This window comes from Cornus florida, unplaced genomic scaffold, assembly GCF_030987335.1.
Source record: "Cornus florida cultivar Cherokee Brave unplaced genomic scaffold, ASM3098733v1 CherokeeBrave_3.0.0_Hap2_Chr06, whole genome shotgun sequence".
NCBI classification, from domain to species: domain Eukaryota; kingdom Viridiplantae; phylum Streptophyta; class Magnoliopsida; order Cornales; family Cornaceae; genus Cornus; species Cornus florida.
The window spans coordinates 5878028-5895922 of NW_026775576.1; the positions used below are offsets into that span (position 1 = coordinate 5878028).

The 17895-nt window shown below is 38.3% G+C and overlaps 1 protein-coding gene across 1 annotated transcript in view; it reads left to right on the top strand.

Annotated features, from left to right (window-relative positions):
- LOC132311075 (succinate-semialdehyde dehydrogenase, mitochondrial) overlaps window positions 1-17895 on the top strand; it is a 39936-nt gene that overhangs the window by 20211 nt on the left and 1830 nt on the right. The window contains exon 16 of the mRNA XM_059808794.1: window positions 2682-2782. Coding sequence (XP_059664777.1) covers window positions 2682-2782 — 101 coding nt within the window. The remainder of the gene's footprint in view (window positions 1-2681; window positions 2783-17895) is intronic.

Consider the following 17895-nt stretch of genomic DNA (forward strand, 5'->3'; position numbering starts at 1 on the left):
ACCTTGATTGCTCTGATACCATGTTAACAGCCATCTACTCCAAAAGCTTAAGCTTTTAGAGAGGGTGTAAGTTTAATATTTAAAACATTCACAACAAACACACACACACAATGTGAAAATGTTCAATGCCAGACCTATACTCTCTCCCTTAATCTACCTATCCCATCCTAAACCTATCTTTTTTGTCACGAATTGACAAAAGAGATGCAGAAGTAGAAAATAATATGGGATAATTAGCGAATAACCATATTGAACTAGTATAGTTGAAACAAAGATCATTTACGCCACAAGATTAGATTGGTATGAAATAATACTACACTAAGCAGATAAACTCAATATCTCAGCCATGCACACTTGTCAATTTTTTAGTAAAATCATCCTTAATTAGTGAATAACCATATTGTTCTAGTATAGTTGAAACAAAGAAGATCATTTACTCCACAAGATTAGATTGATATGAAATAATACCATACTAAGCAGATAAACTCAATATCTCAGCTATGCACACTTACCAATTTTTAGTAAAATCATCCTTAATTTCCAATTTTTTTAATAACCTGGTTTAATCTTGATTAATATTTCAATGATATCACACTATCTTTGGAATTAAAACAATCAACATGTGCACAGACCTTTTTTTTTTTTAATTGGCAATCTTGAATAACCTCCTTCGAATTACTCTCTCACCTAATTTTGGCAGTTTGCACGCTTAAGGGCAACCAACTCTTTTCTAAGACAACTTTATTAATATAGATTTCACATTACATGCCCTGTTGTATCAGTAGCTTCAGACATATCCCTAAGGTAGCCCTTTCTTTTTTTTTTTGATAAGTACCTAAGGTAGCCCTTTTAATAAGTCAGATACAACAATACTTGTATACACATTTTTATTTTTATTTTCCAGCTATTGTCATTACTTTATTATTATTTTTGTATTTTGTCGTGTTTAGATCACTTTGATCCCAAAGATTATTTAATACCATTTCAACATTAATCACGACCAAAACATTGACTTTTGAATAACTTGAATCATTATTGTACTCCTAAGGACACAATCACTAATCTGGACTAGGTCTCATGGTTTTTTCTCTTGGGTTTTCGGCGGAAAAATCTGCTGTTCATTGCTTTATATTTTATCTGCTTATAATTAATATGGATTAATGGATTCTTATTCTTTGCTATGATCTAATTTGTAAGAAGCACGGACACGGATATGACACGACACGGACACGGTGACACGGCAAATCCAAAATAATTAGGACACGGACACGGCAGGGACACGGCGAATAGTATATATATATCTATATATATATATATATATATATATATATATATATGATGTAGTACCTTAAAAATTATTGAGTGTTACTATTTTTCATCAACCTCATAATGAAAAAATACACAAATCACAACTCATCTACTGTAATAGTGAAATGACTAGCCCTTAAATATCTATTTGTTTTGTCTAAAATTGCATATTAACCTTACAAGTTTAAAATTATTATGTACTGACCACATAAGTGAGTAAAAGTTGTTAAATAACTTCACATATTTATACTTTAACCCAATTTTTTTTCAAAAATTATTTTTTAGACCCCGAAAATAAGACATGCGTGTCCGACACACACCCCTGGCGTGTCAGACGTGTGTCCGCGAAATGTCTGTGCCGTGTCCGAAAATAAAAATTCCAGACACGTTTTTTGGTGTGTTCGACACGTGTCGGACATGGATTCTTCGCCCATTTTGGAGTGTCCGTGCTTCCTAGTCTAATTTGAATTTTTGTTAATTTAATTTTCAATCTAAGAAATTGTTAATTTTTGTACTTAGTATGAGAACATCCCCACCCCCACACCACCATCCCCCGCCCCCAGCCCCTCACACCCCCCCCTACCCCCCCCCCCCCCCCCCCCCCCCCCCCCCCCCCGCGGTCTCCTTTTCTAGGTCTAGATCATAGACCTTGTGCAACTCTCCATCAGAGCTTTGGGTTCCTGTCCTTTCCCATCATAATCAGTTGAGATACTTTATTTTGAAGGTAATACTATATAGTGGCTGCTCCTGTTTACAGCTTGTCCTTGCTTTCGCTCTATGTAACCTAGGTTGTACTAGTGAATTAATTGAGACGCTTGATTACGAAGGTTATACTTATAATGGGGATCAGACTCATTTGACATGGAGGTTCCTATATAATGAGCTTCCAACTAGATAGTCAGCTCAAGAATGTCTGTGATAGCGCTCACGGTGGTACATCTGACAAAAGAAGAAGAAAAAATGCATTGCTATCATGATGTGGCGGATTTTTCTGTTTATAGTTATTCTGAATGCATTACTTAAAGGACCTAGTTGCCAGTGTCGATAGCACCTTTATATGCTTTCTTATCCTCCTAGGCAAAAGGAGCATTATTTTCAATGACCAAGGCCATAACATCTGGTAAAAACGCTACAGACACTTCTTTTATTGAATTTAAAAGTGCCAGGGAAAAGATAAAACATCATAAAAATACCAGAATCGTCATCTGCAGGTTTAAAATTATTTATACAATTTTTCTTCCTCGGGATGAATAATGGTGCTTTTTATTGATTTGCTTGATTTCAGAAGTAACATTCAAATTAATGTAGGAGATATTTTATGTAACCCTTCTCATGGTTCATCTCTTATAAACTATAAACCTTGTTATTTGAAGGGAGCAAAAGTTCTTCTTGGGGGTAAGAGACATGATCTCGGAAGGACATTTTACGAGCCTACAGTACTAACTGATGTCAAGAGTGACATGCTCATTTCAAGGTAAGCTCTAAAAGCGAAATAATGTTTTATATATGTTTTTTTTTTTTTTTTTTTTTTTTGTGTGTGTGTGTGTGGATAATTCCTTATTTGTACTGTCATAATCTGTTCAGTGTGACATTCAGATTTGTTTTTAAAGATTACATTTACTATTATTGGTGAGAGGGTTACAGCATTGCTGAAAGAATGCAGTCTTTTGTACCTTTATTATTATAATAATTGGGCCATAAATTCTAGGAAGACACTCATTAGGATTTTTCTTCTGTTTATCATTGTAATTTTAATGTTTTCTTGCCTAGGATTATATTTCAGTTGCACAGTGAGGTATCATACTAAGCTGTAGACGGTTAACCCATTCTATAAAGAGTTTTTATTAATACACTTTTTTTTTTTTTTTTTTTATGGTAAATTTATTTTTAATTTTATTTCAAGGTGCATTTCAATGGACCCCAAGAGCATGGAAAAACCAGCTATCTACTGTGATATAGAATTTCTTGTAGGATTTCAGCTCTTTGATATAAAGGACTTGTTGTTAAGAAAATAATCCTTACCCATGATCTATGAGATGTGCAAAATAATATATAGAGGACAAAACAAGAAAACAAGAACCCCAAATTTATGTGGTTCATCCAAACTAGGGCCACATTCATGGAGCTACTGCAATTTCACTGTGATAAAGAGTTGTTAAAGTGAGTATAAGCTATAATACTCGAGCTCTGATACTACTTTAAGGGTTTTATCAATTTACTCGGGAGTGAGATTAACTAAAGAGGGGACAATCAAGAGCGCAGTGTGCAGGATCGGTTGGTGTCAATAGACCTAGAAAGAGAGGGGAAGGGGGGGGGGGGGGGGGGGGGGGGTGGTGGGGGTTGGGGGGTGTTGTGGTTACAAATTCTGGCCCAATTTAAAAATCCACGCAATTCAAATTCAATAAAGCACTAAATATATCACTTGTTAGAAAGGATTGAAAGGCTGCAGTGGAATTTCCTGTGGGGTGGCATGGGGGAGGAGTTCAATTATCATCTAGTTAGTTGGGAGCGGGTCTGTACTCCGATCTGGAAGGGAGGTTTGGGAATGTGCCTTTCAACAAGCCTTTGTTGGGAAAGTGGCTTTGGAGATCTGGGGTGGAAAGGCAGAGTCTTTGGAGGAGGGTGATTGCGAGCAGATTTGGGGAGGCGAGAGGAGGATGGTGCTCTTCTAAGGCAAGAGTCCCTAGCGGATTGTGGTCAATTAGTGTTGAATGTCTTGACTCAGGATAACCTCAAGAAGAGGAATTAGATTGTGGTCAATTAGTGTTGAATGCGTAAGAATGACAAAGGAACGGTTAATCATCTTCTTTTGCATTGTCCTGTGGCTCGAGATTGCTGGATTTTGTTGTTGGGCTTGTTTGGGGTTCAGTTGGTTATGTCCAGATCTATCAGAGGCTTGATCGAGGCTTAGAGAGGGTGTATGGTGGAGACCCAAGCACGTGATTTCTGGTAGGTCACACCTTTATGTCTGGTGGTGTTTATGGCTTGAAAGGAATATGAGATCCTTCGAAGGAAAGGAGAATCTTATTGGGACGTTGAAGTTTTCCATTATTAGTACTTTTTTTTGTTGGAATCTAGGGAGAAATTGTAAATCCTTGGAGGAACTTGTAGATCTTTTGGAGTCTTTGAGGGTTTAGAGGCCCTCCCCTTTTACCTTTTCTTTGCTTTCCTCTCCTCTCTTGAGTTCCTTTGCCCTCCTGTGGTTTTTTCATTCTTTTGGTTCCTAGATGTCATCTGGCTGTTTCCATGAGGGCCCTCGATGTTCAGAAGTTGTCGTATTTGGAGATCGCAAGCTTCCCTCGTCTGGATCTACAAGGAGATGTGGATTGTGTATCTTCAATTGGAGGGCATATTTTTAGGTTGGACAATCACAGAATTTCCATTCGCGAATTGATGCTTCAGTTGTTGGGAGATTTGACAGTGATGTGGGGTCTTTGGAGGAGATTGAAGAGTGGGCTACGAAGACATGGAGGACGATGAACGCGGGGGGTGGGGGGGGAGAGTATGACAACAGATTCAACAAGCTTCCACATACACTTCAGTACTCGGTGCATTTACAAGGAAAACTTGGTTCTTGGCCTCAGCCGATAAAATCTCCACTAGTTGTATTCAAGTAGTTACACATTCAGCTATCTCACTTTCTACAAACACCCTTGTACAAAATGAAATACTAGCTCTCACATCCTCTACACACACACTAGCAACACTAAGTGCACACTGCACTCCCCCTATCCACAGCACCCTTGCTTGGACCTGATGAGCACTCATAGCTCACAATCAATACATAAAAAGGTTTACAATCAATAATACTTAAAGTTGTATTACAAGATCAAAGTGATAAACAAGCTTGAAGTATACAAGCACTCAGTCTTCATTCTGCTGAAACTAGGGTTTAGGGGCAAAATTGGAATTTTGAGTCCCACAACCTCAGAGATGGAATCCACAGCCTTGTATCTTCATTATAGTCATGCTCAGATGATAATCAGGATGAATATAGCATGTGTTTACAAATACTAAACTACAGGCTTAGTTCTGCAGAAACATGAAAACTAGGGTTTAACAAGACCTTAATCCTGTGCAAACCTCAACTTCAACAGCCTTAATTCAGCTATAGAAACTTGCTCATATGATAATAATGCAACTCACAGCAAGATATAGTGTTAATATGTTCAGATCAACAAACTAAACCAGATAATCAAACTGAAGTACAAGTCTGAGACATCAAAATCAAATGCAGCTTAAAGATGGTCATAAGCATGCTGTCTGCAGATATAAAATATGTAGTTACACTGCCTCAACCTTGTACAAGCACCACAGCAAGCTCAAATCAACTTAAGGCCATGAATCCAGCTTATGCACCAATAAAATTCACAGCTATAGGCCTTCAATTGATCTTAAACACTTGTGTATTCTTTGAATGGATTTCTGAGCTTAAATCAAGCTTTCATAATTACGTATAATCTCAGAAAAGTGTGTTCATATTCAGCTCTCAATACACTCAACAATGCAGCTTGCTATAAAGGATTTTTCAAAGGCTCAAAACCCTAAAATGACTATAGCAGCATATATATAGTACATCAGCAATACAAATCCTATCTCAAAGAGGAAATGTATGTGTCACCATTATCCAATCATTGGCCACGGAATCATTTGAAATTCCCTTGTGAAAATACCATACTACCCTTGCCACCTTTTTAGAAAATATCTTCAATAAGCATCCTTATTGACAGCCTTGAAAAAGTATATATATATGAATGTATCACAAGCTTAATCACTATGTAAAGAATGACAACCTGCATATTCTCTTACCAAGACCACAAAACACGTGTCACAAGAGTTCTCAGCAATTATATATTGACCAAAATGCCCTCACTGAGATATTGTCAATTAACAGTGAATTCAGCTACTGAACATGTGAATACTTAGAATAATACATGTGTGAAAAGACCTAATTGTCCCTGAGAAGCTCTGTATCAAAATATCATTATCTGTGCTAGAGTTTTTAACCCTGAGATGACTGCAGAAGTGTCTTCAATACAATGTACCTTAGATCATTTGGAAAGTCTTCTCAACGTTGTGAAATGACCAAGCTATCCTTGTAGGTCAATTGAATGCATAGTTCAAGCCAGAATTGCTTGGAACTCACTGTATAGAACATGTGGTGGACTTTTTAACGTTTAAAAGGGAAAACCCTAATTCAAAGGTGGGACCAACAATCTTCCCCCTTTTGCCTTTGAATGTCAAAAACCAAAATATGCATGAATATCAACAAGGAACTTAACAATGCATCAACAGAGCAGTAATGAAAGCATTCTAAAGGATATATATATCCTTGATTAAGGTCCATTTCTCCCTCTTTTTGACATTGAAAGTCAAAAGGTGAAAGGACTAACAATAGAAAGAGCTAGAAGGGATTATGAACAACCCTGAGAAGATCTCTGAGAGTTGAAAACCTCTGTGGTAGCAATGGCTTGGTCAAGATATCTACAAGTTGATCTTTTGTTGGTAGATGTGTAATGTTGATCAGCCCTTTTTGAACCTTATCTTTGAGAAAATGGTATTTGACATCAATGTGCTTGCTCCTCCAGTGCAAGGTAGGATTCTTGCTAATGGCTATACCACTTTGATTATCACAGTAGGGCTTTGGAGGACTTGAGAATGGAATGCCAAGGTCTGAAAGAGTTGTCTTCATCCAAAGTAACTGTGAACTAGCTTGTGAAGCAGCAATATACTCGGCCTTTGCAGTTGAAAGTGATATTGTGTCTTGCTTCTTGCTTAGCCAAGAGACCATGTTTGAGCCAAGAAGGTAACAACAGCCTGAAGTACTCTTCCTATTAGGTAGAGAACCACCCCAATCTGCATCAGAATAACCTGTAATAGGCAAGGATGGTGAATGAAGATAGTGAAGACCATATGAGATAGTTACTTTGACATATTCAAGGATTCTTTTAGCAGCTTGTACGCGAGAAGCCCTTGGATTACTTTGAAATCTTGCCACTAATCCCACAGAATACATAATGTACAACGAACCACCAATGATTGACCTGTAAAGAGTGGAACACTTTTTGTGGTACACTTAAGTGTAAGCTTTGTGTTAAGGCACAGAGGTGTGGATACAATCTTGCTTTCAGCCATATTGAACTTTCTGAGCAATTCAGTGGCATATTTCTCTTGAGAAATGAAAATGCCAGTGGAAGATTGATGAATTTGAAGGCCTAAAAAGTACTTTAGGGTGCCAAGCATGGACATTTTAAACCTTGTTTTCATAAGGCTGCAAATTCAGAGTCAAAGATGAGTCCGAGTCACAAAACATGATATCATCAACATAAATCTGCAGAATTAGGAATTGATCTTGATGTGTTCTGACATACAAGGTATTATCAACCTTGCCTTTGTGAAACTCTTGTTCCACCAAGAAGCTATGCAGCTTCTCATACCAGACTCTAAGGGCTTGTTTAAGACCTTACTTAGCTTATACACAGATGAAGGAGATTGTGAATCTTCGAGGCCGTCAGGTTGTTCCAAGTAAACTTCTTCATTTAGATCTCCATTCAGAAAAACGGATTTCACATCCATTTGATAAACCTTGACTTGTTTGTGACAAGCAAAGGATAAAAACATTCTAACGGATTTCATTCTGGCCACTAGAGCAAAAGTCTCATCATAGTCAATTCTAGCTTGTTGAGCATATCCTTTACATACCAATTTAGCCTTGTTTAAGATCACTGCACCCTTTTCATTCATTTTGTTTTTGAAAATCCCAATGACATTTTTGTTCTCTGGTCTTGGCATAAGTGTCTGAGTGTCATTCTTCTGAATTTGATCCATTTCTTCCTTCATTGTAGCTAACCAATCTTCATAATTTTTGGCTTCATTGTAAGACTTTGGTTCAATTGAAGAGAGCATGGCAAAGTGACTGTATTCTTCATCATCTTCTTGTTCAAGTTCACTAAGTGTTTTCTTAGCCCTAGTTTGAATGCCTTCTTTAGGACTGCCAATGATGTTTTCAGGTTGTACTTGCTTTTGTAGAAAAGGAAATGTGGTTTCTCTATTGACAACAGGTTCTAATGATGAGGAGCTTAATTCATTGACCTTGCAGGTAAACCTTCATCTTCAGAGACTGTGGATTGAGGATTCTCATCAAACTTCCCATGAATTGACTCAACCATTTTAGAGGTTCTTAGGTTGTAACACCTATAAGCCTTGCTCTTGATTGAGTACCCCAAGAAGATACCTTCATCAGTCTTTGAATTAAACTTCCCAAGGCTGTCAATGTGATTTAGAATGTAACATTTGCTGCCAAAAACCTTGAAGTAGTAGACTGTTGCAAGCCTTCCATACCACAACTCAAAGGGTGTTTTGGTTGAATTTGGTTTGAGAAGCACTCTGTTTATAATGTAGACAGGCGACAACTGCATTTATAGTTTCAGCCCAAAAACCTTTTGCAAGGCCCTTTTCAAGTAGCATTGTTCTCCCCATTTCTTGTACAATTCTGTTTTTCCTCTCAACAGCACCATTTTGCTGAGGTGTGACCACAACAGAGAACTCCTTCATAATTCCCTTAACGTCACAATAATTTTCAAACTCTCTCATGGTGAACTCAGTACCAAAAACTGATCTCAGCTTCTTGATAGTGCACCCTCTTTCATTTTTAACAAGGTTGACAAACTTTATGAAGTGTGTAATGGCTTCTGATGTTTCTTTTAGAAAGTAAACCCACACCATTCTACTAAAATCATTAATAAGAAGCATGAAATACTTACTTCCACCAATGCTTGTAGTTCTTGTAGGGCACAGAGATCCATATGAGTTAGGTCAAGTGCCCTTAAAGTGTTCACTTCCTTGGAACCTTGTCTGTTTCCCTTGTTGACAGGCTTTGCAAGTATGATCTTCTTTGAACTTTAACTCAGGTAGGCCTTTTACAGCCTTGAACTTCAGTATCTTAGAGACATTTCTTGAGGGAACGTCCTAGCCTCTTATGCCATAGAATTGCTTCATCCACAGTTGATAAATTGCACTGTGTTGATTGAGTGTCTTCAATGATTGTGTACGCATTTCCAAAGGATCTGTTTGCAGAGAAAAGGACTTTATTTGAGGTAAGATCAACGACATTGCACTTGTCTTTGTCAAAGCACACCTTCTTGCCTGTATCACACAATTGACCAACACTTACGAGATTGTGTTTGAGTCCCTTTATATACAATACTTCATTGATTTCTGGTAGATCTTCAGACTTGCATACAGTACCAATACCAACAATTTTAGCCTTTTACCTCATTGTCACTATCAAATTTCTTCAAGGACATGAACTTAGAACTGTCACCTATCATGTGTTTAGAGCATCCACTGTCAACATACCATCTGTCATTGGTGTTACATGCTTTAAAAGCTATGTAAACCAACATACTAATTGAGTTTAAACTTTTTGGAATCCACATCATCTTGGTCTTGACAAAGGATTGACTTCTTCATATACATAAGAGTGAGTTTGTTAGTTTTCATAGCTGTAGTGACAAAATGATACTTGTTGAACTTCAGTGTAGGATAAGTCTTGTCAAGTAAATCATGTTTAGACCTAATAACCTTTACAATGGGAAACTTAGCATATACTTCACGAGAGAAGGGCTTAACAAACACTGAGTGAGTCTGTTTAGCCTTAGTTGCAGTGTCACATAAGTAACCAATGCCAGTTTTTTCAATTTGCTTTGTAGAGTTTTTTCAAATCTCAGTCATCTTCAGTGATCTCTCTTCCAAAGCTTGTGAGAGTTCTTCCTAACGTCTTTTGGTAGTCCACACATTTTGGTTTGATTGAAGCTTCAAAACAGAAGACACAGTTAATGAGATGGAGCACAAAGTTGACAGCTTAAACTTTATCTGTTTGATGAGTAAGCCCTTGAACTTATGTAACTCTGAGCTGAGTCTCTTGATTTGGACCTTTTGTAGATCACACTTCACAGCTGATCTCTCAAATTCTTCAAGGATTTCTTCCACTTCAGTGTCACTAACCTTGTCTTCTTTAATCTGTGAACTAGGGTTTTCAAGTAGTGTCATGGATAAGCACTCATCTCCTTGACTTTCTTTAGGTTTCTCTTTTTCAGGGCTTGCATCCCAATATGAAAAAAGAGCCTTTCTTCCAAATCTACCTCTGTTGTTGAAGTTCTCAGTCTTCTTCTGAGGTTGACCTTTTGAATTAGTACAATTGGCTACATAATGGCCTGACTTGCCATAACCATAACAGGTTTGCTGTGACTGGGACTTTTTTTTAACTTGAACTTTCTGAACTTTTTGGCATGGTAAGCAACTTTATCTTCTTCAAGATCATCATCTTCAGACTTAAGTTCAGCATCCTCAACCATTTCTTTGGCCTTAAGAGTAGTTTCTCTTCTGTGTTGTGTAGAAGCACCAATTCTCATCTCATATGCTGTGAGTGAGGCTTGAAGATCATCAATTTTGATCTGTGAAAGGTCTCTGTCTTCAAGAATGGTGACCTTAGGATTGAACCTTGATGTTAAGGTCCTTAAGATCTTCTTACACACTTCAGAGTCTTTTATATCTTCACTGGGAGCTTTCATGTTTATAATTTCATTGATCTTGAGTAAGTACTCTGACACAGCTTCCCTTTCTTCCATCTTGCAGCATTCATATTGAACTTTGAGAAGTTGTATCTTGTTCTCCTTGATAACATTATTCTCTTCATGTGCGGCCTTGAGAGAATCCTACATTTCTTTACCTATCTGGCAATTCTTGATTCTTGTGAACTCTTGTTGCTTGAGAGCACATAATAGATCATGCCTTGCTCTTCCATCATTAGCTAGAGCAGCTTTATCATTTGCAGAGGGTTGGCTGGATTGAGAACCACAAAATCATAGATGGTTGTATGCTATACATCATAGGACTAAGACATGAGAAAGGGTTCCATCCTTGTTTTCCATGAATTATAATTGGAGCCATCAAAACCAGGTGCTTTGTTTGTAACTTGACCTTCTTCCATTGCACAAGATCTTCTGCAGGTTGGTTAAAACCTCAAAAAGGCAGACTAAAGCTCTAATACCAATTGATGAACCGGGGGGGGGGGGGGGGAACTTTGCTTCTTTGTATGATCAATGTAATGTAATGAGTATGACAACAGATTCAACAGGCTTTGACATACACTTCATGACTCAGTGCATTTACAAGGAAAACCCTCTCAATAGGGAAAAACCTTGGTTCTTGGCTTCAACCAATAAAATCTCCACTAGCTGTCTCACTCTCTGCACACACCCTTATACAAGATAAAACACTAACTTTCACAGCCTCTACACACACACTAGCAACACTAAGTGCACATTGCACTCCCCCTGTACACAACAGCCTTGCTTGGACCTGATGAGCACTCACAGCTCACAATAAATACATAAAAAGGTTTACAGTCAATAATACTTGAGCTGTATTACAAGATCAAAGTGATAAACAAGCTTAAAGTATCAATACAAGCACTCGGTCTTCATTCTGCTGAAACTAGGGTTTAGGGGCAAAATTGGTATTTCGAGTCCCACAACCTCAGAGATGGAATCCACAGCCTTGTATCTTCATTACAGTCATGCTGAGATGATAATCAAGATTAATATAGCATGTGTATACAAATACTACTCAACTACAGGCTCAGTTCTGCAGAAACATGAAAACTAGGGTTTCAAAAGGTCAAAAGTTGTATTGACCTTAATCCTGTGCAAACCTCAACTTCAACAGCCTTGATTCAGCTATATAAACTTGCTCAGATGATAATAATGCAACTCACAGCAAGATATAGTGTTAATATGAAGAGATTGCAGTGATGGAGGAAGTGTCATGGAGACAGAAGTCGAGAGAGCTCAGTGGCTTAAAGAAGGTGACCGAAATACTCAGTTTTTTCACTGATTAGCTAATGCTCATAGAAGAGGGTACAACATTGGGAGGATAAGTTTTGATGGTGTCATGGCTGAAACTGAAGAGGAGATCCGGAAAGGGTTTGTGGCATTTTATCAGGAGCTGTTCACAGAGTCTATCTCTTGGAGGCCGGGATTGGATGATATTGAGTTTGATACAATTTCTGATCAGGATAGAGTGGGTTTGGAGAGGCCGTTTGGGGAGGAGGAAGTGCTGGAAGCTCTTAGGAGCTGTGATGGAGATAAAGCTCCAGGGTCGGATGGGTTTACAATTGCGTTCTTCCAAAAGAATTGGGAGGTGGTGAGAGCGGATGTGATGAGAGTAATGCATGCATTTTTTGAGGGAGGTTGTTTTGAGAAGAGTTTGAATGCCACTTTCATTACTCTTATACCTAAGAAGGGTGGAGCGGTTGAAGCTAAGGATTTCAAACCAATTAGTCTGGTGGGCTCTGTTTATAAGATTATTGCGAAGATTGTGGCTATTAGGTTAAGGAAAGTGTTGGATGGGGTCATTTCGAAGTCTCAAAATGCATTTGTTGGAGGTAGGCAAATTCTCGACCCGGTTCTTATTGCTAGTGAATGTATTGATGCAAGAGTTAAGAGTGGTGAACTGGGGATTGTGTGTAAATTGGATATTGAAAACGCATATGGCAATGTGAATTGGGTGTTGTTATTGTATGTGTTGGAGAGGATAAGGTTTGGAACCAAATGGAGAGGGTGGATTCATCAATGTATTTCGACGGCTCGGTTTTCTATCTTAGTGAATGGGTCACCAGCAGGTTTCTTTGCAAGTTTGAGAGGTTTACGTTAGGGGGACCCATTGTCCCCTTTTCTATTCATTATTGTAATGGAAACTTTTAGTAAACTCATGAAAAGGGTAGAGATACTGGCTTTATTCAAGGTTTTTTGGTGGGTCGTGTGCCAAATCAGATTGTTACATCTCACTTGCTATTTGTTGACGACACTATTGTTTTTTGTGATGCGAGTGTGAATCAAGTGAGACACTCGAGGTGTGTTTTGGCCTGTTTTCAAGTGGTGTTGGGGCTGAAGATTAATATTGGGAAGAATTTGATTGTTCCAGTAGGGGAGGTGGATCATATTCATGAGTTGGCAGCTATTTTGGATTGCGGAGTGGAGGCTTTTCCATTTTCTTATTTAGGGCTGCCATTGGGTGCTTCCATGAGGAGAGTTGCCGTTTGGGATCCAGTGGTGGAATGTTTTCAAAAGAGGTTATCTGGGTGGAAGAAGCAATACTTGTCGAAAGGGGGTAAACTTACATTGCTGAAGAGTACCCTCTCTAATCTTCCTACATATTTCATGTCTTTGTTTCCAATCCCTGGAACAATGATTAGTAGAATTAATAAAATTTAGGGAAACTTTAAGTACCACCTTGTGGAATGGGAGAAAGTGTGCACCCCGATTCAAAGAGGAGGCTTGGGGCTTTGTAGGTTGGAAATGTTTAACAAAGCTTTGTTAGGGAAATGGCTATAGAGATTTGGGTGTGAAAGGTCCGTGCTTTGGAGGTGTGTTATTGCTTGTCGGTTTGGGGAAGAGGAGGGAGGTTGGATGTCCATAGGTGTGCCTTCATTAGCAGGTATTGGTTCATGGAAAGGTATTAGGAGGGGATGAGACGAATTATCTAAGCGGATACGGTTTAGAGTTAGGAATGGTGGTTATGTGAGGTTTTGGACGGATGTTTGGTGTGGGGATGTGGTGTTGGCTTGTAGGTTTCCTAGACTCTTTAGGATGGTTGAGGAGAAGATTATTTTAGGCTAGAGAATGGGAGAGCAAGTTGGGATGTGAGATTTTGCAAAAATTTTAATGATTGGGAGTTTTTGGAGTTTACTGATTTAATGGGATTAATTTATAGTCAAGTGGTGGAGGGGGAGGTAGGGATGAGATGGTGTGGATGGGGGATTCTAGAGGGGTGTTTACGGTGAGGCTGTTTTATCAAAGTCTTACGAATTCGATAAGCAACAGTTTCCCTTGGAATGCTGTATGGAGGACTTTAGCTCCACTGAAGTTGGCATTTTTCACGTGGACAGTGGTGCTTGGCAGCATTCTTACTCTTGACAATCTCAGAAAAAGACGCCAAATAACAGTTAATTGGTGTTGCATGTGTAATAAGGCGGGCGAGTCGGTTAATCATCTCTTGTTGCACTGTAAAGTGGCAGCGTTTGTTTGGAGTTTGGTTCTGAATATTTTTGTGGTAGACTGGGTGGTGTCAAGTAACACGATGGATATGTTAGAGGCTTGGAGAGGGAGACCAATGGGCAGTCAGGTTAGGAAGGCATGGAGGGTTGCACCTCTTTGTATTTGGTGGGGGCTGTGGCACGAGCGAAATAGGAGATCTTTCGAGGGAAAGGAGTTGCCGGTGTGAATTATTAAGGCGAATATTTTGCATTCTCTTATTCTTGGGTTAATTGGAAAATTTGCCCATCTGTGGATAGCCTTTTGGATTTTGTTGACAACTTATCATTGTAATTGCGTATTTTGTTTGCTTTGTTATGGGTTCGCTCCCCTCTGAGCACTTTTGTTAATATATCTTACTTATCAAAAAAAAAAAAAAATGTTTGGATCAACAAGCTAAACCAGAAAATCAAACTGAAGTGCCTGTCTGAGACATCAAAATCAAATGAAGCTAAAAGATGGTCATGTTTTGTAGATGTAAAATATGTAGTTACACTTGCTTCAACCTTGTACAAGCACCACAACAAGCTCAAATCAACTTAAGTCCTTGAATCTAGCTTCTGCACCAATAAAATTCACAACTACAGGCCTTCATTTGATCTTCAACACTTGTGTATTCTATGAATGGATTTCTGAGCTTAAATCAAGCTTTCATAATTACATATAATCTCAGAAAAGTGTGTTCATATTCAACTCTCAATACACTCAATAATGCAGCTTGCTATAAGGAATTTTTCAAAGGCTCAAAACCCTAAAGGAAAACAGGAAATATGCCAAAATCTACGTGATCCTATGATTATGTGGATCTTATCTACGTGATCTCATAATTACGGGGATCATATCTATGTGATCTCATGATAATAGGGATCTTACATAAAAGCACCTAATAAAAGGCTGAAAACAGCTAACAAAAATAAAAATAATAATATAGATATTTCAACATAATATATAACCGCGTGTTAAAAACACTGCTCCTAATTTTCATATATATATTGAAAAATAAACACAATCTAGGTTCTAGATGCAATTTTTCAGATTGTGTGAACGTAACACATGTATGCGTGGACCTAGATGGTGATTTTTTTTTTCTTTTTCTTTAAGAAGTAAATATGTATTAGAAAGTATTCAAAAGGGGAACGCATCCCAAGGAACTACACAACGGCTGAATCCAAAAGGCCGTAAAAACTCAAGGAGCCCAAGACAACGGATGAAGCCAAAAGGCCTTAAACACTCAAGGATCCCATAAAATCAACAATCTTCTCTATAGATATACAATATCTCCCCGTAACCCAACAAAAAAGAGAGTAAACAATAGAAAACTTTAAAGCCCCAATAAAAGATTCCTCTCATTCAAAGGTTCTCCTATTCCGTTCCTTCCAAATGCACCACCCTAAAAACTCAAGGAGCCCAAAAGATCAACAATGTCCTATATAGATTTACAATTTTTCCCCATAACCCAACAAAAAAGAGAGCAAACAATAGAAAACTTTAAGGCCCTAATAGAAGATTCCTCTCCTTCAAAGGATCTCCTATTCCGTTCCTTCCAAATGCACCTCCAAACACAAAAGGGTGCCATTCTTCAAAAAAGAGGGGCGTGAGGACCCACATGGCAGCCTCTCCAAGCATCAATCAATCCCTCTCGTAAACCTAGGCATAACCCATTGAACACCAAAAAGCCAAAAATAAGACTCCAACAGTCGTGAGCCACGGGGCAAAGCAATAGAAGGTGATCTACTGACTCCCCATTCCATTTGCACATGTAGAACCAATTAACAGTAACCTATCTTCTCCTTCTCAGATTATCAAGCATCAAGATCTTGTCCAAAACTGCTCCGCAAACCAAAAAGGCCAGTTATCATGATTTTGCTCTTTTTATTTGCTCTACCTCTGGTGATATTATTCTTCTTTTATATGTTGTGACATTGTTCTGACTGGTAATGACATTGTTGGCATTGATATTTTGAAATCCCAATTGCAACAACAATTTGAGATGAAGGATCTTGGTCGTCTTCGTTATTTTCTTGGTATTGAAGTAGCTCATTCTCCTAAAGGTTTTCTTCTGACTCTAAGTATGTGGCAGGTGTAATTCACAGAGCTCATCTCACTTAGAGCTTAATGTTTGTTATACTTCTTCTCTGTGTTCCTTTAGCTGATCCCACTTTATATCGAGCTATAGTTGGCAGTTTAGTGTACCTCACTGTAACTCAGCCTGATCTTACCTGGTGTTCACATTGTGAGTCAGTTTGTATCCTCTCCCACTATTGTGCATTGGGGCGCTGTTCTTCGTATCTTGCGTTATCTTCGGGGTACTTTGCACCAAAATTCGTTGTTTTCTTCTACATCATCTTTTGGAGCTTTGAGCTTTTTCTGATGCTGACTGGGCTGGGGATTCCACAAATCTCAAGTCTACCACTTGTTTATGCGGTTTTCTAGGTGATTCTCTCATTTCCTGCAAAAGTAAGAAACAAATAGTTGTTGCTCGCTCTTCTGCTGAAGTTGAGTATCGTGCCATGGCTGCTACTAGAGCGGAGATAGTTTGGTTGCAATGGTTGCTTGCTGATTTGGGTGTTTCTTTGTTTGCTCCCACACCTATGTGCTGTGACAACAAGAGTGCCATTCAGATTGCACATATATATATATTTTTCATGTGCGTAACAAGCACATCGAGATTGATTTGTCATTTCGTGCGTCAGCACCTTGTGCTTCATACCACTTCTTTACCATTCGAGTCTTCTTCTATGTAGTTGGCTGACTTCTTCACGAAGTACCACACTATTATGCATTTTCATTTTCTTCTTGACAAACTCTCAATGCTTCTTGACAAACTCTCGATGCTTCTTCTATGTAGTTGGGGGCGTTGTTAAAGAGTTGTATTTGATGTACATTGTTATATTTGTTAGGGCTGGTTTTGTCTTTTCCTATTTTAGTTAGGCTTTTTTTTATTATATCTCATCTTTCATAATTCAATATTACTGTAATGCAATATACGAGGACTTCTCTTCTTTCTTGTAAAACTAGTATATAACTAGGGCTACATACCAACTGTGAACAAGTTGGATCCACGACGTGTGGTAAGGCTTACAGGACTATCAGGCTTTACATTACTCATCACTTGTCCAGGACAACTTTTGAGTTGGAATGGTTGATTGTTTTCTCTCTTTATAAAGTTTTGTTCAGACTTTTTTGAGACCAATGTGTTTCTTTTCATATTATCATTCTTAGAAAATGAGAGGTGGTAAAAAGATTTCAGCCTAAAAGCCATGTAGATTATGTTAAACAGTGGCTCGATGATTTTAAGGTCATTGAAATTTTATAAGGTTCTCCTGTCAAGGTGAATGAATGATTGGATGTTGTCTGCTAATTGCTTTGTTACCTCTACAGTAGGATTATAGAGGTTAAGTGGCATCATTAAGATGTACAAAGACTAAGAATGCCTGAGATCTTCTAGTTATTTTGATGGAGTATTTGTTCAGAGCATACATGTCCTATATTT